Here is a 27,878-nt window from a genome sequence, read left to right on the forward strand (position 1 = left end):
GGTTAGTTTGTACGTATTTATTCGTAGGAGTCTGGCTGGTGAGGTCTTTTATACTGTCTAATAAACAGTTTTGGTGACATATGATTTAAATTAAGTCGATACCTTGTGTGCATATATATTTTTACATGATAAAATTAGTTAAAATGAAATAAATGTGGCAACAAATAATGATTTAGTATATGATATTAAACTAAAAACAGATTGTTTCAGCCTGATTTTAATGAAATTACCACTCACTCAATTCTCCTGTACGAAGAGTAATTGTGAAATTTTAATTTATATTTTATTTTTATTTTAAAGATTATTTTAATAGTTTTTATACCCATTATAGTTGAAAACAATGAATCATATTTATTTTGATACATTACTTTGACACAAAAATATCTTACATGTTTTTTACAATTGAAAGCATAAAATAATTAGATCAAAACAAAACAAAACAATAAGAGCCATTATATTTGATCAAAGAATAGGTAAAACATGCATGCAGTTACGTCACTTATCATATATATAAATCAGTGTACCGATTAGGTACTAGTACCTTTATGTATTTGGGTTTGGTTCATGTGTTAAGTTGGTATATTAGGAATGTTTCTGAACTACTAAAATGTGCTAACTATAATCACTTAAGTCTCTGCTAAATAATGTAAAATTACACTTAAATTACGGGTTCTTTCTTAATGTATTGTTTACTACCAGCTATTCGTTGATAAATGTACTTTAGGTCTATATCAAAATCAACATCAGTTGGCACGAGAACACAATTGTTTCGTAGTGAATTTCTTTTAGACGAAAAAAGCAAACTCAAAATAATTGCACCTGCTCCATTCAAGAAAAGTTTTTACAAAAGAAGTGTACTACTTTTGGGACAAATTATTTTACAATTATACAAAATTCTATCGGCTCTAACTCAAAATATGAACAATTTTATGTTACGGTGGGTTGTACTTCAGTTTGACTGCTTCAGATATACTGATTTTGTATCGTGTCAAACTAGACCAAATCACTACTTTTCATGAAAATTCATGCTTCAAATTTTGCAGGTAATTTCACCCCAACTGTTTTATGCATAGATTATAAATAAATAAATTTGGAAGGTGTATGAACAAAAAATTGCAAGTTATATAATACTGTCCACACTAAGGACTTTATTTTCGAAAACAAAAGAAGATAACTGTGTACCTTGGCCAGATGTGAGATCTACATCAAAATAAATAACGAAGATAAGATCTACATCTAAATTTAAAAATAAGAAGGGGGAAATGTGAATACGAAACAGCAATAACATGGTATATCATGATATATTTCTATACAGTTACCTATAGTTATGGTTCCATTATTTGAGATTAAAAATATTCGTTTTGAAACACAACTTTGCATAAATATTTATAAAATATTGTATAAAATACGGTATAACATTAACAAGCTAAACACGAAACAATGAGAACAATAATATTTGACCGACGAATCGGTAAAACATGCCTGCATTGACGTAACTAAATAAGTGTGTCGATTTGGTTTATGGATATCAAAAGTTTTCTGTTAAAAGGTTCACACTTCTTTTCATTTAAAACAAAGATCTCTCAAAATAGAAAATAAACTTAATATGCCAATTAAATTCAAATTACGAAATATTACTCTTTTTTCATGATACACAGGTATATATATATATATATAACGGTTGTTTATTATATATGCGACATGCTTTTGAGCAAATCATACTCTGTGAAGTGTAGTGGTGTGCTATCTGTTTTGTATTTGGGCGTGCCTCATGAGTTCAATTGGTAAATTGGAATTGATTTGAACTACTCGAATGTGATGATTTTTTCAGTTTTAATAGTCTCTGCATGTACTAACAATTTGAATGATAAATAAAAAATAATCAGATATATATAACCATGACTATTGAAATAAGTCGTCCGGAATAAAGAAAGGCAGCATCAGTATACCGATGTTCAATAGTCATAAATCGATTAAGCGAAACCGAATTTGGGTAGAAAACAGAAATCGAGGGCATCTTAAATTATTAGAAAATCATTCTAAAAGAAGAAAATATTTTTTAGAGATTGAAAGATTTCAGAAATATTCCATTGGAAGAAAACAGTAGACACATCGATGTTGATAGTTATCAAAGGTACCAGGATTATAATTTTGTACGCCAGACGCGCGTTTCGTCTACATAAGACTCATCAGTGACGCTCATATCAAAATATTTATAAAGCCAAACAAGTACAAAGTTGAAGAGCATTGAGGATCCAAAATTCCGAAAAGTTGTGCCAAATACGGCTAAGGTAATCTATGCCTGGAATAAGAAAATCCTTAGTTTTTTTCAAAAATTTAAAGTTTGGGAAACAGGAAATTTATAAAAATGACCACATTATTGATATTCATGTCAACACCGAAGTGTTGACTACTGAGCTGGTGATACCTTCGGGGACGAAACGTCCACCAGTAGTTGCATCGACCCAGTGGTGTAAATAGTTATCAAAGGTACCAGGATTATAATTTTGTACGCCAGACGCGCGTTTCGTCTACATAAGACTCATCAGTGACGCTCATATCAAAATATTTATAAAGCCAAACAAGTACAAAGTTGAAGAGCATTGAGGATCCAAAATTCCGAAAAGTTGTGCCAAATACGGCTAAGGTAATCTATGCCTGGAATAAGAAAATCCTTAGTTTTTTCAAAAATTTAAAGTTTGGGAAACAGGAAATTTATAAAAATGACCACATTATTGATATTCATATCAACACCGAAGTGTTGACTACTGAGCTGGTGATACCCCCGGGGACGAAACGTCCACCAGCAGTGGCATCGACCCAGTGGTGTAAATAGTTATCAAAGGTACCATGATTATAATTTTGTACGCCAGACGCGCGTTTCGTCTACATAAGACTCATCAGTGACGCTCATATCAAAATATTTATAAAGCCAAACAAGTACAAAGTTGAAGAGCATTGAGGATCCAAAATTCCGAAAAGTTGCCAAATACGGCTAAGGTAATCTATGCCTGGAATAAGAAAATCCTTAGTGTTTTCAAAAATTTAAAGTTTGGGAAACAGGAAATTTATAAAATTTGACTCTAATCTCAAAATTAAACTTACTTACTACCCTTTAGCATACTTTTTAGTTTGTGTTTTTACTTTTTAGCATAACAATCATATCACTATTCAAATTAATTGCGGAATCTTACTGCTTATTAAGACAAAACCAATTACTAAAAACAATATGACAGGCATAAAACAACCGCAACCACTGATCCATAGGGTTAAACTTGTTTGTGAGAATTAAATACTTCCACTAACCTGGAAAGTAGCTTTTCAGCACAAAATTAGAACAAACTATAAAAATCAGTTGAATAGGTCGACAATATATTGATTTTATCTTATTTTTAAAAGAATGTGTAGCCTTTATTCGCAGGTCCTCCTGAGTTCCAAATTAGGTTTCACAGAAACGTTTACAGAACTCTGTTGTACCAAATGACATTGTGTACTTTTTATCTATTTCGTTTATGTTTTTGTCAATTGAATTGTTTTTCTTGATTTTTTATTACAAAATATTGAGAATGCCACAATAGAAATAATGGTGTAGACGAGTTGGAATTTATTTGCTCTTTCAGTTAATATTTAGATTTTCTATGTTGTCCTCCAATTTAAAGAATGATTATAAATGTCCATAAAAATGCACCGGAGAGCAAGTACCTAACATATGTCGATACCTATATGTTTGTCTTTTGTATATGTTGCTGATGTTTTGGTTTGTTTACGACATTATCGAATCATATTATTGCTTTTTAACCACAAAAGTGCTGAGATATTTAAAAGTATTAGTTGTACAACTTACAAAATAAAATGAATAGACTGTTCACGAAATTCACAAGTTGACAAAAAATAGACACATGCATGCGTTGACGTCATCAAATGAGCTTTTTCTGTTAACCTTGAAATAGAAAGTAATCTTAATGGGTCGATTGAGTTTAAATAACGACATGCAATATGAAATTTGTTCATGATATATACATAAGTATAAAGATAACTTTGTTTATTATAAATACGACATGCTATCGAACAAGTCACACTCTGTGATGACTATAGAGCTATAAGGGTATATAAGTCGTTCAGTGTGTATCAAGTTAATCACGGAGAACTTTTATATATTTCGGTGGTTCCTGTTTTCATTCAGTGTATGTGGAATGCTACTGAAAATTTTAAATGTGTTAATTATTATTATTTTAGTTTCTGTTGGTACGTACACATTTCTTTAATATACAAATTTAATTTATTTAAATTAATTTTTAATGTTTTTACTTCAAATTAAAAGAAAGGGTTCATGTAAGGCAAAAGCTTATCAATTAATAATATGATTTAGAAGTTCCGTAGAATATTAATTTGTATTATTTGTATTGACTATACGGTAAAGTTTCTTATTCAGATGTGACAATCATTTTATCAATGACACTAGAAGTACTTCGAGCAAAGCTTACTGCAAGAGAGGCGAACGATACAAGAGGGACATTCAAAACTCATAAGTCGAAAATAAACTGATAACGCAAAGACTAAAAAATAAAAATACAACACATAAATAATAGAAAAACAAACACAACATAGAAAACTAAAGACTGAGCAACACTAAACTATACATCAACATTTGTAAAGTCCATAATGTACTACAGGAAAACAAACAATCATTTAGATATGATAGGAAATCATGCGAGTAAGATTATTTTATAATTTTCACAAAATTCTCTCTCAAACAGTTTCGGAGCTGTTTACAAAAAGTACTCAAAATTGCACAGTTGTGTATCGAAAATAATATTATCATTCATACATACTAACGAATACGTTTTACTCCGCCATATTCTTTATGTGCCATCCCAAGTAAAATACATGTAATACCGTGGACGTCGATTGGTGTATGTCAATAAAAAACAAGGAGATGTGGTACGATCACTAGTATATATTTGTTTAGGGGCCAGCTGAAGGACGCCTCCGGGTGCGGGAATTTCTTGCTACATTGAAGACCTGTTGGTGACCTTCTGCTGTTGTGTTGTTTTCTATGGTCGGGTTGTTGTCTCTTTGGCACATTCCCCATTTCCATTCTCAATGTTATAGCATATCGTGGACAAAACAAAACAACGACAACATAAACTAATGCCGACAGGTGAACAGACAGACATCATGGTATTATAAGTGAGTCAAAGGACGAACGATCGGATAGACTTCCAAATCTACTCTACTCGCTTTGAAAAAACGTATAATAAAACAACAATAAAAAGAAGAACACATTTGAAACGATAATATCCTTTTACTTTGAATTTAAGCTCCAATCGAAATCAGAATCAAATCAATCATCAGTACTTTTTTTCTCTAATTTAATTGGGATACATTACAGGGAAAAGCATTCATGCACAAGGTCATGCGTTTCTTTGACTGCTTATGATGTTTTTACACTAAATCCGTTACATGTGTACAATTTGATACTTTAGCCTGGAAGAACTTGATCCATTTAATAGTTGTAATTTGCTTTGAACTGGCTTTCGGTTTCTGCAAATTCTCATAGTTTTGTGATTTGGTTCTATTATTTTTATGTTATTTTTTTTTGTGTGTTGCGTACTGATCTTTTGTGTTAAGCTAATTGCTACTGATTTTTACAGTTTGTTATTATGTTGTGCTGTTACATATACCTGATTTATGCCTGCCATAATTGTTTTTACGTATTGTTTTATATAAATTAGGTCTTTGTTTTTCTCGTTTGAATTGTTTCACTTTTTTTTATGTCTGGCCTTTCATAACCGACTATACGTTATTGTTTTTTTCGCAAGGTTTAAGGCCACATATTGACGTATTATTGCTTACTACTACTTGGTGGATAGCTGTCTCATTGGTGATCGTACCACATCTCTTTGTTTTTTATTGACATACACCAATCGACGTCCACGGTATTACATGTATTTTACTTGAGATGGCACATAAAGAATATGGCGGAGTAAAACGTATTCGTTAGATCTCAAACCTTCCATATCAGGAAACAGGGGTGTAACGATACAACAAAAAACAAATTGTATGAATTAGATGGAAATGGATGTACTTTTTAGATCTTTATAGACCAGAAAACCAACAAACAAAGAGATAAGGACACAAAGGTCCAAGGTAAGAGTAGTCGCAGCTACTGGAGCTTGTTCAAAGTGTAGTTTGAATAATAAATAAACCAATTTATTTATTTACACTTAGATTTCAATAAGAAGTGTAATGTAACAGTAAATATTCACTTTGATTTAAACCTATTACTTAACAGGTATCTGCACATCTACCCTAGTCACAAACGTATCAGAAGAGTGTATGGGCAACACACATAGTAATTTTCTGTTTCCATCCTGCTTTTCTGGACAGGTAATGTATGTGTATGATGTGTATTCATATGCTAAGACGTTAGATTCCGGATGTCCACAAATACAGATATCAAACGTGAATGTTTCTGATGGATGCTGTGCTTATTACAATGCATCGGAGGACTGTGGAATGCGCTACTATGGACCAAATGGTGATCTTACAACCTACTCTGACTGTACCGGAAGTGTTTCCTGTCAGAAACCGGTCGGATGGAATGATACCATAAAAGAGTGTAATCAATCAGTGTTTTTACCACAAACAAATTATATGCAGTTAAACTATCACTGCATTGAAGGTAATATGATGATTTGTATACAAGGCATAATAGGCTGCTTATAGAACAAATTTCTGTTTTACGATAACGTATGTTGCAAAGGATATATACATTTGATACGCATGCACAATATTTAAAATGAGGCATCAACTGTGGTAATGTGTCTGTTAATTGACCAATTGGTCTTCTAAAACGTATATAGACCAAACTGACACTGAAAAGTTGGATCCTGAACTTTGGAAGGTTAGCGAAAGGTCTGTAAACTGCCAAACGATACAGATTAATACCTTAGGTTGATAACAGTAATAACCAAAATGAATGGACAACTAATTAGTTTTACAGAACGTTTCCTTTTACCTATTTAAATCATATGAAAATAAGGGTAAGAATTGTGAAGTGATTTTCAATGAGACAAATATCCACCATACACGAAAGAATGAGGATGTGATGTCGTAAAAGTTTAACATACTATAAATAACCTGTTTTATACTGACAAGATGAAAAATAAAATGAACAATGACATAATCGGTAAATAATAAATTAAAAAGCCCAGTCAAAATGTTCTGGCTTACTACTTAAGTTTAGGTAAGCTGCTATCATATCTGCGGTCGGTTGAGACATGAACTATTTTGTTATTAACACGTTAAAGACACCTAAAGGTATCGTTTAAATCATGTCAAACCAAAAATTGTTTGCACCTTGTGAACGATTATTTAAATTCATATAAGTTTAAATTTTGTATCACGAGAATTTAACATCCATCGGATGACTTTAATTAAGTTAAGATGCATACAAGGATTGATTATATTTTATTTGACATATCCTATGAATATAAAGTAAGTACCTGTTACATGGATTATGCATTTTCTGTGTTTTGTTTGAGTGATTAGATTTAGATTCAATATAACAAGGTTTTCTTTGGTTTTACAGTCTACTAAGCTTGTTCACTGAACATTATGTCAGAAAGGAATAAATTTCATAATAACTGATTTCGAATGCGATAGATCATCAAAATTATTTAAAATTTATTATAAACATGGTAGCACATATTAGTAAACTCTTATGCGAGTAAATAAGTATGTAAAAACATTAATGATTGGCATAATGACATTCATTAGGATATGTGTAGCGACATGTTATATAACAACTTTTCCAACGGAAATATTACAAAATATTAAAATAACTGTTTATTAAACCTGAAAGGTGTTTTTAGCTCACCTGGCCGAAAGGCCAAGTGATCTTTTCTCATCACTTGGCGTCCGGCGTCCGTCGTCGTCGTCGTCCGTCGTCGTCGTCGTCCTGCGTTAACTTTTATGCCCGTGTCACACTGTCCCGATTTTAACGCCGATGGCAACACGGTTATGGAAATTTTCGAAATCGGGACTGATCGTATCCAGATCGGGCTATTCGTAGTGCCATCTTTAACCATCGTAGAACCATCGGCCACTTTTTCTAGCCTTCGGGGACAACTTCGGGAAGGGTTCTAAATTTTTTAACATGTTAAAAAAATCCCCGAAGGTGCGTCCGATGTTGAGGGTTCGTATTGAGTTCGTATCACCATCCTCACCATCGTAATGTCACCGGGAATGCATCTTTGAACATCGTATTGCATTCGTGTTTCCATCGTTTCCATCGGGCAGTTTTAACATTACGATGTCTACACGAATGAATTACGAAGCTATCCGAAGGTCTTACAATGGCAACACGACTTCGTGAAGACCTCGTAATCCCGTCGTGTTGCCATCGAATAAAAGTACGAAGGCGACAAGAAGGAACTACGACGGCAATAAATCCAGCTTAATGTAAGTTAATTTTCGCGCTAAAATACATTTAAAGTGCCATGCGCGATATGCACTTGTCAGTCTAATACGACAGTTAAGAAAGACGTTCACAAAACATGGAGCTCATATCATATGAGTCTATGAGAACAAGAAAGGCGACAGCGTTGTTTCTATTAATTCAAATGGAACAATAAGAGTAGCTATTACAGGCTCAGGATTTACGTTTACAAGTAAAATATTATTTTTTGTCAATTTTTTATATCAAGTAACATGAAAATCATAAACGCGCCTCGTACACCAACACTGCAGTTACACGAATATAGGGAAACCAACTTTTTCTTCATTTTTCTGATTTTTTATGTATCGTCTGAGTTGTTGTCACACGAATGTTTACTCCATAACCATTTTGTTTTCTATATGTCATATATTTGTTGCTTTCCCCACATCCTTCCTTTTGTCTTTATTATTATGATATTCTCCTGGAAAGAGCTCTTTTTGAATAAAAGGGATCAACGAACCCATTACCTTACCTTTAAGATAGATCAGTAAACATGGGCATAATTATGGGTGATTATTCAGACTAGTGCACACATTTTACAGTTCAAACAAGGCAATACCGAGCGTGGCATCCCCTCGTATGTAACATATTGGGGACAAATATGGACACTATAGTTGTATATGACACATGCAGAAAATGGTAAATTGAATATGCATATTTGATACATAAACTATTTTTTTCCAGTTCTTTGTCTCTTTTTCTCTGTGCTATGGGTATCCGATTCCGAACTTTCCACTTCTATATCTATTTTTCTTTTGGTCTTGTACTTTCCTGCTAGACTGATACCCCTCCCTCTTCCTCTTCCTCTCCCTCTCCCTGATTTTGGTGGCATTATATGCAGAGACTCAGAGTCAAGTTTTACCCTCCAAGCCCACGGTCTTCCGTCTTATGATTAAACCAGAAATTAGATGTACAATATAATATATATTGAATATTGATCAAATAATTTAAAACGCGTGATGCCTTCGGCATATCATTTAAACTAGGCCCATTTTTTTGCCCTCCCCCTATTTTCCAAATACCGATTTTTATACCTTCTGTTTTTCTATACTCTATGAACATGCATATATACTTTAATTACTATACAGAGAATTTCAGGAGAGGTATCAAAAGTCAAAGGTACTTACATATATATATATATATATATATATATATACATCAGTGAACGCCATGAATAGTAAAGAGCACTCCCCCCCCCCCCCCCCCAAGATAACCATTGGAATTTATGGTAAATTATTACAGAAATATATCCGCAGTGACCGCCGTTGATAGTAAACAATAGGCGGATCCCAGGGGGGGGGGCGTTGAAAAAATTTTGTTGATTATATGGGGAATCACTGGAGCATGAGAGGAACGCCCCCCCCCCCCCCTTTTAGGTCAGTCAGTGCCCCCCTCCCTTATGAAAAGTTCTGGATCCGCCACTGTAAACTAATTGATAGTAAATAGCCAATATTATTCATTTTCGTTTTCCTCCCAAAATAACCCAAACTGAAACACGTTAAGCAAGTATGATGAATGCTAACTCAAAATGATAGCAGATAGTAAATTTATATACTTTATTCATAGTCTTTGTATGTTCAAGGTACAGAAAAGGAATTTATAGTAAATTATAACAAATACTGTTATTCATAGTAAATGTATACATGTAAGTATGTACAGAAATATATCCACAGTGACCGCCGTTGATTATAAACCATAGGCGGATCCCAGTGGGAGGCCTGGAGGCCCTGCCCCCCATTTCGTTGAAAAAATTTGTTGATTATATATATGGGCCAGGGGAATCACTGAAGCATGAGAGGAACGCCCCCCTTTTTTAGGTCAGTCAGTGCCCCCCTCCCTTATGAAAAGTTCTGGATCCGCCACTGTAAACTAATTGATAGTAAATAGCAAATATTATTCATTTTCGTTTTCCTCCCAAAATAACCCAAACTGAAACACGTTAAGCAAGGATGATACATGCTAGAACTCAAAATGACAGCAGAAAGCAAATTTATATACTTTATTCATAGTCTTTGTATGTTCAAAGTACAGAAAAACACAAACCGGAAGTCTAATCCGACTTAAAATTGTGTCCAATGACGGGAAAATATCCGGACGCATTCTTTTTCGTTTTTATCCCCAAATAACCCCAACTGAATGATCATAAGAATGGATGACAAATGCGACTATACATGTTACCTATAGGACACAGAGGCATGATGATTAATTTATTGTGGAAGGAGGAGAAGCGACACCCAAAATGAGGTCTTCTCGTTTAATAGTATAGATGCACCGTAAGCTGTCTTTTAGACTTCGTATGGCCATCGCGCCATCATCGTAATCCATCGTGTAGTCTTCGTAATCCATCGTGTAGCGTTCCTGATCCATCGTGTAGGCTTCGGCTGAGATATGAAGCTTAAATACCCGTCTTCGGTTAACCTTCGTATGTCCATCTTTTGCTATCGTATATAATTTCGGCACCATCGTATAGACTTTGTTATTCATCGTACTTGCTTCGGTCACTTTTTTGGTATTTTAACGAGATCGGGACCAACTTCGTATGAACTTACAATTTTCGCATTCGGGTGTCCATCGTATATAAAAATCGGGACAGTGTGACGCGGGCATTACAAAAATCTTCTCCTCTGAAACTACTGGGCCAAATTTAACCAAACTTGGCCATAATCATCATTGGGGTATCTAGTTTAAAAAATGTGTCCGGTGACCCGGCCAACCAACCAAGATGGCCACCATGGCTAAAAATATAACATAGGGGTAAAATGCAGTTTTTGGCTTATAACTCAAAAACAAAAGCATTTAGAGCAAATCTGACGGGGTAAAATTGTTCATCAGGTTAAGATCTATCTGCCCTGAAATTTTCAGATGAATCGGACATTCCGTTGTTGGGTTGCTGCCCCTGAAATGGTAATTTTAAGGAAATTTTGCTGTTTTTGGTTATTATCTTGAATATTATTATAGATAGAGATAAACTGTAAACAGCAATAATGTTCAGCAAAGTAAGATCTACAAATAAGTCAACATGACCAAAATGGTCAGTATGACCAAAATGATCAGTTGACCACTTTAGGAGTTATTGCCCTTTATAGTCAATTTTTAACCATTTTTCGTAAATCTTAGTAATTTTTTAGAAAAATCTTCTCCTCTGAAACTACTAGGCCAAATTTAACCAAACTTGGCCATAATCATCATTGGGGTATCTAGTTTAAATAATGTGTCCGGTGCACCACCCAACCAACCAAGATGGCCGCCATGGCTAAAAATATAACATAGGGGTAAAATGCAGTTTTTGGCTTATAACTCAAAAACAAAAGCATTTAGAGCAATCTGACATGAGTAAAATTGTTCATCAGGTCAAGATCTATCTGCCCTGAAATTTTCAGATGAATAGGACATTCCGTTGTTGGGTTGCTGCCCCTGAAATGGTAATTTTAAGGAAATTTTGCTGTTTTTGGTTATTATCTTGAATATTATTATAGATAGAGATAAACTGTAAACAGCAATAATGTCCAGCAAAGTAAGATCTACAAATAAGTCAACATGTCCAAAATGGTCAGTTGACCACTTTAGGAGTTATTGCCCTTTATAGTCAATTTTTAACCATTTTTCGTAAATCTTAGTAATTTTTTAGAAAAATCTTCTCCTCTGAAACTACTGGGCCAAATTTAACCAAACTTGGCCATAATCATCATTGGGGTATCTAGTTTAAATAATGTGCCCGGTGCACCACCCAACCAACCAAGATGGCCGCCATGGCTAAAAATATAACATAGGGGTAAAATGCAGTTTTTGGCTTATAACTCAAAAACCAAAGCATTAAGAGCAAATCTGACTGGGTAAAATTGTTGATCAGGTCACGATCTATCTGCCCTGGAATTTTCAGATGAATCGGATAATCGGTTGTTAGGTTGCTGTCCCTGAATTGGTAATTTTGAGGAAATTTTGCTGTTTTTTTTTTTGTTATTATCTTGAATATTATTATAGATAGAGATAAACTGTAAACAGCAATAATGTACAGCAAAGTAAGAACTAAAAATAAGTCAGTATGACCAAAATAGTCAATTGACCCCCTAAGGAGTTGTTGCCCTTCATAGTCAATTTTTAACAATTTTCTTAAAATTTGAAGATTTTCAATAACATTTTCCACAGAAAGTACTATTATAGATAGAGATAATTGTAAGTAGCAAGAATGTTTAGTAAAGTAAGATCTACAAACACATCACATCACCAAAACACAATTTTGTCATGAATCCATCTGTGTCCATTGTTTAATATTCACATAGACCAAGGTGAGCGAGACAGGCTCTTTAGAGCCTCTAGTTAGAATTGATCTCTATCTGCTTTACTCTTATGCATCAAATAAACTGTAACTTAGCTTTTAAGAAAGAATTGAACAGTTGTTGTGTAATCAATGTGTTACAACAAGTGAGGTAGGCATATTGCGTTGTAATGGTACGTTTCAACGAGTCCACTCCAATAAAAGAATAGTATTGAAGAATACGGATATTTAAGAATAAAATAAAACTAAATTTACATGCAAATGTTATTTATACTAAAAACCTTTATCGCTTGTTTAGAAAAATGCTATGAAAGATCACGCAAATCAGTGTTAGCCATTAAAATAATTTGACTTTCACATTAAATAACGAAGGAATAAAATAAGGGTTATGATAATTAGTTTGAGTTTTCCCCTACAGCAGTGTTCGTTGTATTACATATAAATTTGTTGTTCAGCGAAATTCGTTGCAATATCGATAAACGTGTTATTCAGCCGTGTTTGTTGTATTGCAGATGAACTTGTTACTCAGCGGTGTTTATTGCATTATAGGTTATTTTGTTATTTTCAGAGATACAAATTTGTAGCATATGTTCTTGTACTGTGTCGGGGACTTCATTATACATATGGAATGGAGAGTATCCAAACGCTGTAAATGACTGTTCATTAACATCAGGATGTTCCTGTTCAATAACATCAAGCGGAAGTTCTCGAATACAATTAATTGCTTTTGACATCCGATTTAAGATTAATTCAACATCCGGTGATTGTGCTCAAAGACTACACATTCAAGATGGTGAATCTGAATTCGACATTGCGTGTGATGATGATAATGCTTTCAAGAAACGAACGGTTTATATAAGTACATCTAATGACATAAAACTGAGGCTAGATAACAGTTTGGAAGGGTCAAATGGCTATTTCTGGATTCAAGTACAAGGTAAATGAATCTTACTTATACTGATTGTTCTTCAAAACAAATATCGGTGCTATGAACTGTTTGATCAAAGAGTTGTTTTTCTTGTGTTCATTCTATTTTAAGGTTTTTTGTTTAAGTGTGATTAGCGATTGTATTAATAGCATGTATATATGGGATTTGTGAAGTCATGCCAACCAAAACTATGACTAAGAAAATTTATAAAAAGAATTAACAATATGTTTTTATTAAATCCACGAACTTATCAATTAGTGCAAAACTATTCAAAACAAAATATCCATTATATTTATTATTTATTACTTTTCAGCATTTGAAAGTATTGATACGTTAACCTTACATTGTGGAAAGGAGAATGCCACATACAGCTGCAATGATAACTTTACAATTATATCTGAGAACATCACAGAATTTGTCCTACAAGACAGAATAAATAAAGTCGCAGAGAGTGGTTAGTTACTAAATTAGCATTGACTCATGCAATAAAAATCAATTGTGCATGTGGGATAGATGAAAGAGCGAGGATTTCATTAGAATGTTAGTTTTTAAAGGATGAAAGACGCTTACCAAATTAAAATAAATGTAAAATGTCTTAATTAAGTGAATATTTCACATTTTTTGCTAGATAACATTTATTTTTATGATTTTGCAAAAAACGGGTATTGTTTGTTTATTTTACAATTCCAGCAACATGTGTTTTGCAGGTAACGGCGTTGGTATTGGTACTATAATAGGAGTCGTTGTCGCAATAATCGTTCTTGTGGTGTTGGCTTTGATAGCTTATAGATTATGGAAGAGATATAAAGATAAAAATACAAAGGTGAGATATGTACAGCTTTCAACTAACACTTACAAACTAACAAGATCAGTGATTTTATTTCTGTGTGTGTTCGTAGGGAATGAAGTATATAAAACGGTACTTTTTAAAGCTATAAGTTATATGAATAGTCCCCGCAAGACACTGATGGTTAGTTAAGGTGGTAAACATCACAGAAGAAGTGACTTTTATTTTGTCACCTCGTGCGTTGGTATATAAAGTCATATTAGTATTGTGTCATTTCCTTAAATAAAAATGGTAAAAATAACTAGAATTACTTTTGCAAGGAAAAGCGGATGTTACTATCCGAAACTATCACTAAGCAACAGCCAATTCGAAAATTAGAAACAGAAATGCTCATATATGAATAACTATACATCTTTCTGTAAGTTTTCAGAGAATATGAATCATTTTGAAATTTTTCACAAATTTGCGGTTTCCATGTCAATAACAGTCATGTTATTGTACTTCCAAATCAAATAGCTGCCTTTCACGTGCGAGTTAACATTTTTGTATAGTTGGTTTACAATGTTTGGCATTTTGATTTTTTTTTTTATCTTTTTGTCGTTTCCAGGTTATTGCGACCATTTCCAAATTTCAAAAGAATAAATGCTACTCTACGGTTTTTTCCATAGGGTTCAATGGTTTACATTTTCCACTGTTTCCATAGCAATGGTGGCCAAACTCAGTACCTCATGGCAATTGGCATTTGTATTCGGTTTCATTAAGTTAATTACACTTTTCTATATTTTTACATTTGTTCAATTTTCATGGTAAGTTTTTTAAATAGTTCTAAAGTTTAACTGCACACCTAAATATGGAGCATAATACTCATTATGCTCATGTTTCGTCAAAAATGGTTCAGTAGTCTTCAGGAATACCTTGAAAAAAAAGGTTAAAGAATAATAATGGGAAAAAGAAACGTAGGAACAATTATGTCTATCGAAACTTCCTACGTTTCTTTTTCCCATTATTATTAAGGTGACATAATTAAAATAGTAGTAGTAGACGGACTTCATATTCAAGACAACGGACACTTCTCTATGACTGATGGCCGAACGTTCAGTGTCTTTCTTAAATTTTGCTGGATTTCGTATTTTTATGCATACATATCATCTTGGTTGTCGTCCTACAAAGATAGAGATATATTGTATAATTGCCAATGACAACTATCCACTAGAAACCGAAGAACGTGGACGTAGGATATCTTTTTCTTGATGTGCATATTTATGGACTTGTGGATACATTTAATTAGCTAGTTACATTTAAATAAAGGTACTTTACAATAGATGAAATTGAAGTTTATATCACTATGAAGTTAACTTTTTTTTGTTATGTTTTAAGGTGGACCCGAAACCGGATCCAGAGACAGATACGGAAGATGATGAATTCTTTAATAACAACGACCAAACTCCAATAACAAGCCGTGCACCCGAGGCTGTACTCATCCGCATGAACACAAATATATAAGTCAGAACACTAGCAATTGAATATTCAATTCAAGTGCAAATGATATGTACATGGGTAATACCGCAACAAACTCTTACTGCTTGTCCCAATTCAGAATCATGTACTCAATTAACACCATAATTAAAATTTTCTTGTATTAATTTTTGTGAATTTTCATTCAATTTGATAGGGCATGTACTGAGTTGTATTTTGATTTTTACGTTGTTATGTTATCAAAGGTACCGGGATTATAATTAAGTACGTCAGACGCGCGTTTCGTCTACATAAGACTCATCAGTGACGCTCATATCAAAATATTTATAAAGCCAAACAAGTACAAAGTTGAAGAGCATTAGGATCCAAAATTCCAAAAAGTTGTACCAAATAATGCTAAGGTAATCTATGCCTGGGATAAGAAAATCCTTAGTTTTTCCAAAAAATCAGTTTTGTAAACAGGAAATTTATAAAAATTACCACATTTTTGATATTCATGTCAACACCGAAGTGTTGACTACTGAGCTGGTGATACCCCCGGGACGAAACGTCTACCAGCAGTGGCATTGACCCAGTGGTGTAAATAGTTATCAAAGGTACCAGGATTATAATTTAGTACGCCAGACGCGCGTTTCGTATACATAAGACTCATCAGTGACGCTCATATCAAAATATTTATAAAGCCAAACAAGTAAAAAGTTGAAGAGCATTAGGATCCAAAATTCCCAAACGTTGTGCCAAATAATGCTACAGTAATCTATGCCTGGGATAAGAAAATCCTTAATTTTTCCAAAACATGTGTTAGAGACAGATAAAAATGAAAATTGTTGATTGTGTAAGAATCTTGTTTGTTCCAATTATATGACCTTATATTGCATGACTTAGTTTATTGAATAGAGTACAACTTATAAAAATATCTATCATCTTAATTTACGAGCCTTAAAACAATATTGCCGAGACATATAAGATTTGATAACCCGTATGCAAACACCTTTTTAGCAGATACAGCTAAACTTCCAACTTTATCTAAAGTTTGTATTATCTGAGAATAAAAATAGTAAAGATTTTATCAGATAAAAGATATAATACCGTAGCACATGAACAAAATATCTTTTTTGTTTGTTAAATGTTTGAAGTTCGTTTTGTTTTTTGCTTTATTTCAAGTGCTGTAATTCCTGTTTTTCTTTTAATTGTTCAATGTATTTAACATCCCAGCTCCTTTGTTTCCTACCAGATCACCCCAGTTCGAGTTTCCTTGTTATGCAGGCTTTCCTTTGTTCTGTAACATTTAGACGGGAATGTCAAATCCACTAAAAAACTTATACTTAATTATACGGAAAAGACTATCTATCAAAATTCACGTAGAAAAAATCCAGTGTATATGCTGGGATTCGAACTCAAGATCTTTACCATATCAAGCCACGAAACATACCACTACATCAGCACGACTGGATACGAAATAATGGTAATTTGACATACTTAAGGTTCATGTGGACCCTTTGGCTAAAATGGCCGTATTTTCACCTCAAAATTTACTCTGAGTACAGGCAAACCTGCACATCTGTAAAATTTTTAAGGCATAGCATACCCTAGATAAATAAATATCAAATATGTTTCATGCTTTAGAAAAATAAAAACTTACCAGGATTTTGCCGTGCACTTTTTTTCATTCCTCCAGAAAGTGCCAAAATAAACTAAGTTGAGAAACCGGTTTGAGAACTTCCCCACAGGTAATAATTGAAGTGAGCGGTATTGATTGACATGGACAATAGATAGACAGAAGATACCTGACAATACTTGGTGATTTAAACTGTGTACCTGAGTGGACCATATCAAGGGAAACTCAACTGTTTGTTAATTCTATCATCTTCTGCAGGGACGAAAAAAAGTGCACGGCAAAATCCAGTTCAGTTATGAATTTTCTAAATCATACAATGCATTTGAATTATATTTATCTAGGGCATGCTATGCCTTATTACTTTTCTAGATGCACAGGTTTGTCTGTGCTCAGAGTAAATTTTGAGATGAAAATGCGGCCATTTTATCCATAGGGTCCACATGAACCTTAAAGGATGCAAGATCTTTTTATAAGTGGGGCGAGTTGTCAAACCTTTATTCAGTGGGTTTAAACCTTTTTCGTTAATAAGTGAGTTTTCAGACTGATTGTTCACTTTGATTTTACACTTTTTCAAAAGTGAGGCGAGTCGGTAAACAAGAGTGGGGCGATTTTTTAATAAAGTGGCGATATATTGTGGGCCGATTTGCAAGTGGGGCGGTTGACATTGTTTGATATCTACTCATCGTGTTTGGGGGTCATAAAGAGTATACATCATAGTGTAATATATAAAGTATATTGTAATGGTTGTATGGCGTTCTTATTTAGATTTTATGAATTGTAAATGGTTTTTCGTCTAATCTAAAACAGCTGGGATGTAAAATAGTTATCCCACTCAGACTTGATGTGTCAGTGTGAGATCACCCTCTGGCGTCCGGGGTGATCTTACACAGACACACCGCGTCCTTGTGGGATAACTATTAAATATGTTATTTTTGTCCGTTACAGTTCTGTATAGCCTTTGTCCTGACGAGTATTTTCAATTAAAACTTCTTCATTCGAACAAGGAAAGTAACATGAACTGGTGGGTTAAGGAAATGTGTTCACCAATTTATTATTGTGTGATGCGTGTTAATCTTATATGACTCGAAACTTTTTTTGTTTTTTTTTTCTTTTCATTCTTTTCCTGTAATGGTTCTGGAATATCCTCAAGGTATCTTCATCTTCCGTCTAAACAAAGATGCTTCCTTTTAAATCATGACACAGTACAATGGGGTTTTATCCCAAATTTAAAAAGTTCCAGAATTCATTACGTAGTTGACATGACTCATTATATAAAAGACAAAACATATGTAGTATACAGAAAAGGAATATCGTGTGTTTCCATATGTGTGATATCTGAATAGAACAACGCCTACTCAAATTCTGAAAGACTGAAATTATGCATCAAATTGCCAATATAAGAAATGAGTAGCTCCTGAATTCAAACCCATTTTTTTAACGAGTTTCCTGTTGGGTTTTCAATTGTAAGTGTTTCTTTTTGTATTTCCCAATATGTACCGATATAAATTATAGAGAAAAGTCTTGTATATTCCTTGTCCTGGCAAGTCATGTTTTCTATTGTAAATAGTGTTGTCAACGGTTAACCGTTTGAACGACCGAATACCGAATACCAAAAAACGCTAACCGGTTAACCGGACTTTTTTTTCAATTTTGATAGATTTGATATAAAGTATTGAAATCCTTAAATAGTTATGGTTTCTTTAAAAATTGTCGTCGTGGTAATAATTTGACAGATCAATTATCCAGTATGTTGATTGCTATTGTTAATCCAAAAACTAATTAGAACTTGTCTCTCAGCTCGGGGCAAGATCTTAAGAAAACATGATTAGTATACAGGTTTTTTTTACAGTAACTTTAAATCAGTAATACGATTCACTTCATTATTTCATTTTTGTTCTTATATTGTGTAGACTACACCTAAGTGTGCAATCTCCATCGTGCAAGGCTTTGTCATACTTTAAACTAAATACTAACTCAACAATTGTGCAATGCAAACCAATGTGAATGTAATTAATGTATACTTGATAGTACGAGTAACAAGCTTTGGCTTACTCATTTCAAATTGAAACACTCCACCTTATTTTCGGAGACAACAAGAAAAAATGAAAGAATCGTCGGTTTCAGACATATTAAATTCTACGAGATCAAGCAGGTTTTTATTTCAATCTGAAGTTAATACAATCGCCATAGTTAATACAGTCTATTTGATTATTAAAAGTCAAACTTCGCCAGGAATCTTCACAAACAAGCCTTATAATACCAAAGGACAAACTCCAATTCATCGTACTTTAAAAACGTAAATGTATGACTTGGGTGGAAGGTTTTCACATTGACAATCATACCACATTTTCTTATATCTATGTATAGGGTACTATAGATAAGGCCTTAAAACATAAACTTAAACTACCGGTTAACCGGTTAATCGGGTCGAACGATTATCCGAGTAACCGGTTATTCAAAAGTATACGATTTGACAACACTAATTTTAAACTATTAATTTGATCAATTATCAGGATAAATGAATGTACATGTTCTTATGTTCTTATGATTAATGTATTTTATTATATAACAAATTCACTAATCGTTAGTGTATGCTGCGAGACACCTTATATGACTTAACATACATAAACAGCAGCTTTATGGTTGCATTTACAAAAGGAGTAAAACTGTTGACCTTTCCGGAGTACCTAAATATAAATATAAGAAAAGATATGGTATGCTTTACAATGCGACAACTATTCACTAGAGACCAGGCAATATATAACAGGACATAGCACGGTTTCTGGGTGGGGTAAATGATTTTTATTTTTTTTTATTTGTATGTTTGGTGTTCTTTTTTTACTTAGGTTTTTGTTTACTACCCCTTAGTCAATTTCCCCTTCTTTTAGACAAATGATGCGGTAAGCGAAAGACTAAACTATTAAGGAAAGGCCTGATAGTTTGCATGTGCTTATGTTTCATATTTGAATTAAATAACTTCAATTGGACGTGAACAAACTGAAAGATATGCATACAGTTTGTCATTGTAAAAACTAGTATATTGATTGTATGTTTTACATTTATTGATAAATAACAAATAAAAACTATATCGTTATAACAACTAATGCAATAAAATGGCTAACATAAATATTAAAAACGTAGGAATATGTTCCTTCTTGTCTGAATATAAATCTAGAACTTTAATTCAGTACTTGTAGTTGACGTGGTGATATTCTCTCACTTCTTTGACATCTCCATGCGTAGTCATAGTGCCCAAGGTCGGCCATCTTGTTTGTTGTCGCAGATGTTTTTCTCAAAGGAAAGTGTCTAACAAATATACGACAACCTTTCTTTAAAATATCTTCTACCTCATTTCTAACGTCTGTGTTATTTAACAGTCTAGATTCCCATGATCCTTTATCCAAAGTGAACCCTTTGTTACACTTACAATATACAACATATCGTTTACAATGTTTATGCGTTTGAATTGCGAATTCATACAGTGCTGGTTTCTGATAGTGTCCATTACATATTTCTGTTTTACGATATCCTGTCAAGTCGCCTCTACGTTTTTGCCATAAATGAGATTCTTCTCCTTCTGGTGATTCGGGTGTGATTGCTAATTGCCATCTTGACCATGGGGCATCATTGAGCATGAAATTTGTCTGTGTTACGTTTTCTCTTTTCAGTTTCGGCAGATTTTTTAACTGAAAGAAAAAGAAAATATTGTGTTAATGTTCAATTTGTTTGAACGTCCATGGGATTGTATTCTTTAAATATACACCAAAATTTAAAAAAAATAAATTAAGGAGGGAACATAAAAAACGAGGAAAAAGAAGATTAGAATCAAATAATTGAAACAAAGACAAACATGTTGAACTCTTGGTTTGTGTTTTATGTTGCATTGCTGTCTAATACATGTTTAATTGTAAAAGTCTTGTACTGTTTTACTAAGCAATTTTTAAATGTTCAAAATGTATGTATATGTACCTTATACTTTTCGAGTCGTTCCTCGTTTCTTTTATTCATCATTCGTTCGTGTTTAGATTTAAACCGTGTTGTTCTTGAATTTCTACTTGGGTTAACTGTTGGCTTGGTACTTGTTTTCAGTGGTGATAATGGTTTTGTCAGTGATGGTATTTTTACCAAACGAGCTGGTGTTGATGGGGCGGTCTCCATGTCATCTGTTTCGGTATGTCGTAGATTGCCAAACAAAGCTTCTAAATCTTTGTGAACTGTTGTTCCTCTGGCTCTTACTTCTGTTTCATAATTCTGGATATAAGATAAAGATAAAACATGCTGTATTATGGCTAATACTGACGTTATGGGTTCTGTCTAGAAATGAAAAATTACTATGCGTATATTTTTATGAAATATTATTTCCCCCTTTTTTTTATTATAGCAGAAAATATTTATTTCGATATTCATTTAAAATAATCTACACTATAAAAATAACATTAATATTACCTGCAGAAGAGTTTCATCATGTTCTCTGTAACATATAGCCATCATTAGGTCAAATATGTTAGTAAAGTCTTTTAATGTAAGGAACTTTCCATCAGTTGCTTTGGCGATCTTGTTGAAAAATTCTGTTGATTCATCATCATCTCCACATTTAACTCCATAGATAGTAACATTCTGGAAAAAGGAATAATGTTAATAAATTCATGCTATGTGCAGGAAGACAGTTTGTTTTTGTTTATCTTATTTTGCAAACTTTTACTAGTTCTCTCAATTCATTTTTATATCAAAGCTAACAACATGAAAAGATATCAAGACGTCAGGAAATTCTTCCAAAAACAATATGAATTAGCTAAGTGGGTAAATGACCCTAAGATCATTATTGACTTACCATCATTAAAAGTTTATATGTTTCGGCTCGCCAGTCTATGTTATAAGTTTTCCCGCCACACCTAAATCCCGGTTCATGGGGGTCTGCATCCCCTATCATAACCAATGCTCGTTTTGATCCTGGTGTCCATGACAACGACTGAACTTCTTGTAATACGAGTTCATAGCATTCATCCCAGTCGCCTCCTCTGCTCTCTTTTACATTCTTTACCCAGTTACACAGCTCTGCCACGTCTGTAGTGAAATCAATGTGTTTAGTGACATAGGTGGGAGAGCCATAATCGCCATGCGCAAACACTGCTATTCTGATTCCAGGAATGTCTGCTTGCAAACGTTGTATTAAGTCTTGAACTTTTCCTTTTACTTCGTCAATATATTCATACATAGAACATGTTGCATCAAAGGAGAAACATATTTCTATTGGTCCTCCAGGGCTAGCCATCTTGTAGCTGAAAGAGCACAGTGAGTATATATATAGAGCGTAAGACAACATAACTTGATCATAGTTCAGCATATGCAAGCAATTATACCTGATACAGTACACATTATTACAGTTTACATTGAAATGTGTTTTTTAACTATCTGTCGATACCGGTATTCTTTGAAATTCCTTGAATCAAGAATAAAAAGCGGTGTTTGCATTTTGTTACTAGTATATCGTATCGGTGTTGGGTTTTTTTTTAATTTGTTTATGATCATTTATGAGTTAGCTTTTGGTTATCTCTTGATGTTTTTTTTAATATTTGTGGACGACCTTTTAATATACTGCGGATACGGGGAAAATGAGGCGGGTTTGCACGAACATTGTCACTGTTTTCAATCAATGTGTGATTGATGTATGATTTTCGAATTTATCAATACATGTATATTGAACATTCCTTTGGAAAGGATCGTTTACCTTTTCATCTACAATATCAGGTTTTCAAATTTACACCAACCACCTTAACGCAATATCAAACTTTTCTAAAATCGGGATACCAAAATTACACTCTTGCTGTATATTGCTATAAATAAAATATGAATTAATTAACTGAAATTATAGTTTCAGTGTAAATGTTTCCTTACTCTCCTAACAAAAACTAATCATGCTATAGATATATTGTAAAGATATTACCTTTTTGTATCAAGTCTGTCCGTTCGATTAAACTGTATTATGAGTGTATATGACGAACATAAAATGTTACCTGTATTTATATACTTTTACATCTACGTCATAACTATACTACTAAAAATAAAATATTAAAGGTACTGAAAATCGTCCGAATGAACTAGTTAAGAGAAATTAGGTAGATTTTTTCCTACAATGTTTCGAAACAAGCAATTGAGCGTTAATTTTTCAACTGTGTTAACATGAGATACTTAAACATTATATTTTTCACCATAATTTGAATGCTAAAATAACCTATGCATGACATTATATGCGATATTAATAAATACAATTAAACATTGTCTAAATTCTCCTAACCTAGCTTAAGTATAGTCGTAGCTTGAGTTTGTTAGAAGAATTTAAATTATTTTTTTCTGGTAACCTTACATGGCTTACCTGATCCCCCAATGCTACATCCCACAATTTCTATTGTAAACAAATTTTTAATTATTCACATCATTTCATGCAACGTTTAGAAATCCTGTTCAACAAGCTATCTGTTCAAAATTTAGATATCATAATAGTTGATATATTTTCAATTATACCTAAATACATGTAAATACATGTAAACATGTAAACGATCGTATTATGAACTAAATGTTTGAAAAGGTGGGGGCTTTTTTTGTTGTTTTTTTTGTAGATAATATCGTACAAACCCAATGGTAATGGTCGGTCAATACAGATCTGAATCGACTGAACAATCACCAACTCTGACCACAACGAAGCATGATCCAGAGAAGAGAGAATTACCCGAAAAAAAGATATTTGATAAGAGAATAAGAAACGTTAGCCCCAGATAAATCATTGAAAAGTAGTAGTTCATATCACGCAATACAAAAACCATATAGAGTCCATAGAAGCTGGAAGTGCTAATACATTAGAATGTTTAAATAATTATATATGTATAAGCAGTCAATGACATGTACTTTCAATATTACTTTTCATCAATCGATCGATATTCAGTTTGTACCATGAATAACTTTCAAGACCACAGAAATCCCAGATTCAGATGAGAAAATTTATGAACATTTTACGGCAGGCAGTCACTTCACACAGAATCTGCATGTTCTGGCATTTCCTCTAAGTTTTTTTTTTCGTTTTTTTGTGTCGATGAGTGATGATAAACGATATTTCTTTGACTAATTATGTCATTCTTGTACATTGCAAAGGCATTATACCAGATAATGTTATATTTATAGTCTGCTAAATGGCTCAAATGGAACATTAGGGGCAAAAGTACTCATTTTGTCTTTATATTATCTTTCTTGCACCTCTTTCGTCTTTTTTTCATTTACACCACCAGGTTCTACGTATGAGGCTGTTGGATCCAACTATTTTCTCTTCTCTTGCTTTTTGTGAAGTGCGATGTTAGTGTTCTTCACTAGAATCTTCAAATAAATTTATCAACAGAATGATTCTCTGGGTAAATATGTTATTAGTGGTGTACTTTGATCGATGATAACTGTCCTCTCACAAGACATTTTTACTCAGACAAACATTCTTTTAATAGAAGTACTTTCAAGTTAAAGATATCATGAACGTTAACTCTCTCAAAAGCTTATTCTAAATGGGATTTCTCTAATGAATGCCTCTCATAAGTGTTATCCTAAAAGAATGCGATCCCTCTCATTATATTATTTCTTAATGTACTTCCTTCATTAGTTTCTCATGAAGGGGATCCCTCATTAGTTTCTCGTGAAGGGGATCCCTCATTAGTTTCTCGTGAAGGGGATCCCTCATTAGTTTCTCGTAAAGGGGATACTTCTCATTGGGTTCATCCTGAATGAAAACCCTCTGATTGGCTTTATCCTGAATATAAATTGTCAAATAGCTTTCCCCTGAATGTGATCTGTCTCATTAGCTTTATCCTTAAGTGTGTCTCTCCCATTAGTGTTTGACTGAACGTGGTCCCTATCATTAGATTTTCTATGAATATTTTAAATTAAGTTTAAAACAAAGACGGTATTTATACCCTAGGATTTATAATATTTGGCTTTAAGGTGACATTGGAGTCTAAAATAAAAATGATACATACTTTTCTATTGATATATGTTCAAAAATATAATTAAAATGATAGGTCACCGCGCATTTTCTCAAGCTACAGGTTGTGACAAAATGACATATTTTGTATAGATTTTACAGGAAAAAAACACCATTTGGTGATTAGACACTTAACAAAATGATAGAATTGTAAAATATATTAGGAAAAGGTAGCTTTCAGACAATGCTTTGGGAATATCAAAAGAAAAGATAGGGTCACCGTACGTTTTTTCCGGCTAAAGTACAAAATAGGAAAATTTCATGTAGAACCCTTCAGAAAATGCACTTTTTAGAGTTACCCTCCCTTAAAATGCCATTCAAAAATATTAAAAAACAACCAAAAATAATCAACACTTGTAAAACTTTTAATATTTATAAGTTACATTCTTAGAAATTGGTTCTTTAAAATGAAAATGCACATTAAATATCTGTATTCCTGTATTAAATTTGATAACTTGATAGAAATTGTGGACTTAAAAGTTCTCTGTATTTTACAATCCAAGATGGCGGCAGACACCCATACCACCTTGAGCGTTTCTGGTGGAAGTAAATTCAATTGTCATTTAAATATAATAATAAGGGTGGATGCCCTGCCATCCTCAAGGGTATCAACAACTCAGTAGTTAGCATTTCACTATTAACATACTTTCTTAAAACTGTCCGCTTATAAACCAATGCATTCTTTCAAAAACTAAGGATAACTAACAACTCCTTCGTGTAAAGTTGATTTAAAATTGAGATTTCGCACCACGACTCGAAGCTATTGGTTGCATATGATTATCACGCCATCTATGATATAAAACAAATCACAAAAATCACCAAAAAAACAGCTACGTCAAAACCTCACAATACCCCCAAAATGGAGATTATAACAATAGTAAGAAAATATTTATAAAGCCAAATAAGTGCAAAGTTGAAAAGCATTGATGATCCAAAATTCCAAAAATATTGTGCCAAATACGGCTAAGGTAGTATATGCCTTGAATAAGAAAATCCTTAATTTTTTTGAAAAATTCAAAGTTATGTAAACAGGAAATTTATAAAAATGACCACATTATTGATATTCATGTCAAAACTATATATAAAATTTGCTTATTCCAAAGCGAGTCTAGATTCTCTAATACTAACAACGGTGTAAAGTTCGGGTTTAATTTAAACATTCTAGACCTAATGTATATCATGTAGAATATCACTATAAATCCAATAAGGAATGACAAATTATAAAGTTTCAAAATCAAATACTATCTATGGAAAAACGCTCATACTATTTTTTTTATTATTATTTGCCAGAAATATTCATTTGAGGAACATGTAATATATCGCCACTGCCGGTCAATATTGAAAATAGAAACATTAATATTTTATATACTAATATCCTATTAAACGTTCAAATTAGTCTTGGAATCTGCATATTGCCAGGATGCAGTTGAATAAAAGGAATTTGCTATATACCCTAAGTGGCGTTACACTATATCATATAACACAAATCAACTTAATTATTTTAATCGTGTTTTTACTCAGATTTCACTTGATATTTGGTTTAAGGTGGTATGGGAGTCTAAAATAAAAATGATAGAATTTGTTCATACTTTGCCAGTACGTAGTATCTATTGATTTATGTTAAAAAATATAATAAAAATGATAGGTCACCGCGCATTTTCTCAAGCTACAGGACGTGACAAAATGACACATTTTGCATGGTTTATACGGGAAAAAACACCATTTTGTGATTAGAAACTAAACAAAATGATAGAATTGTTAAATACTTAAGCAAAAGATAGCTTTCAGACAATGCTTTGAGAATATCAAAAGAAAAGATAGGGTCACCGTACGTTTTTTCCGGCTAAAATACAAAATAGGAAAATTCCATGTAGAATCCTCCAGAAAATGCACTGTTTAAGAGTTACCTCCCCTTAAAATACCAAAAATAATCAATATTTGCATAAATATTAATATTTATAAGTTATATGCTTATAAATTGGTTCTTTTAAATGAAAATTCACATTTAATATCTGCATTCCTGCATTAATTTTTGCTAACTTGATAGAAAATCTGGACCTTTGTTTCCCGTTTTTTTACAATCCAAGATGGAGGAAGACACCCATACCACCTTAATGTGACAAATTTATAAAAAAAAAATATTAAATATGTTTCAAAAAGGAATTTTAAGTTTATAGGTTTGTCGATAAATAAATTTCCAATTATAATGCATAACTTGTCCATGAAGAAAGACTGAACGAAAGAAATAATATCAGAGTTATCATTTGTCGTTT

At 32.9% G+C, this 27,878-nt stretch overlaps 2 protein-coding genes across 2 annotated transcripts; one reads left to right on the forward strand and one right to left on the reverse strand.

The window, feature by feature from the left end:
- Positions 1-3,779: 3,779 nt before the first annotated feature.
- LOC143049379 (uncharacterized) lies at positions 3,780-16,135 on the forward strand. The gene is made up of 6 exons (XM_076223039.1): positions 3,780-4,245; positions 6,296-6,685; positions 13,348-13,716; positions 14,021-14,161; positions 14,415-14,530; positions 15,872-16,135. Exons 1-6 carry the CDS (start codon positions 4,194-4,196, stop codon positions 15,995-15,997), a joined length of 1,194 nt encoding a protein of 397 aa, XP_076079154.1. The 5' UTR covers positions 3,780-4,193; the 3' UTR covers positions 15,998-16,135.
- A 4,493-nt stretch (positions 16,136-20,628) lies between these two features.
- Positions 20,629-23,570, reverse strand: LOC143049380 (uncharacterized). The gene is made up of 5 exons (XM_076223040.1): positions 23,533-23,570; positions 22,420-22,867; positions 22,035-22,205; positions 21,558-21,839; positions 20,629-21,274 (listed from the first exon to the last, which is right to left on the reverse strand). The coding sequence occupies exons 2-5, from the start codon at positions 22,858-22,860 to the stop codon at positions 20,768-20,770; spliced, it is 1,401 nt and encodes a 466-aa protein (XP_076079155.1). The 5' UTR covers positions 22,861-22,867; positions 23,533-23,570; the 3' UTR covers positions 20,629-20,767.
- Between the last annotated feature and the right edge of the window lie 4,308 nt (positions 23,571-27,878).

This window comes from Mytilus galloprovincialis, chromosome 10 (assembly GCF_965363235.1).
Source record: "Mytilus galloprovincialis chromosome 10, xbMytGall1.hap1.1, whole genome shotgun sequence".
In the NCBI taxonomy this organism is placed as follows: Eukaryota; Metazoa; Mollusca; class Bivalvia; order Mytilida; family Mytilidae; genus Mytilus; species Mytilus galloprovincialis.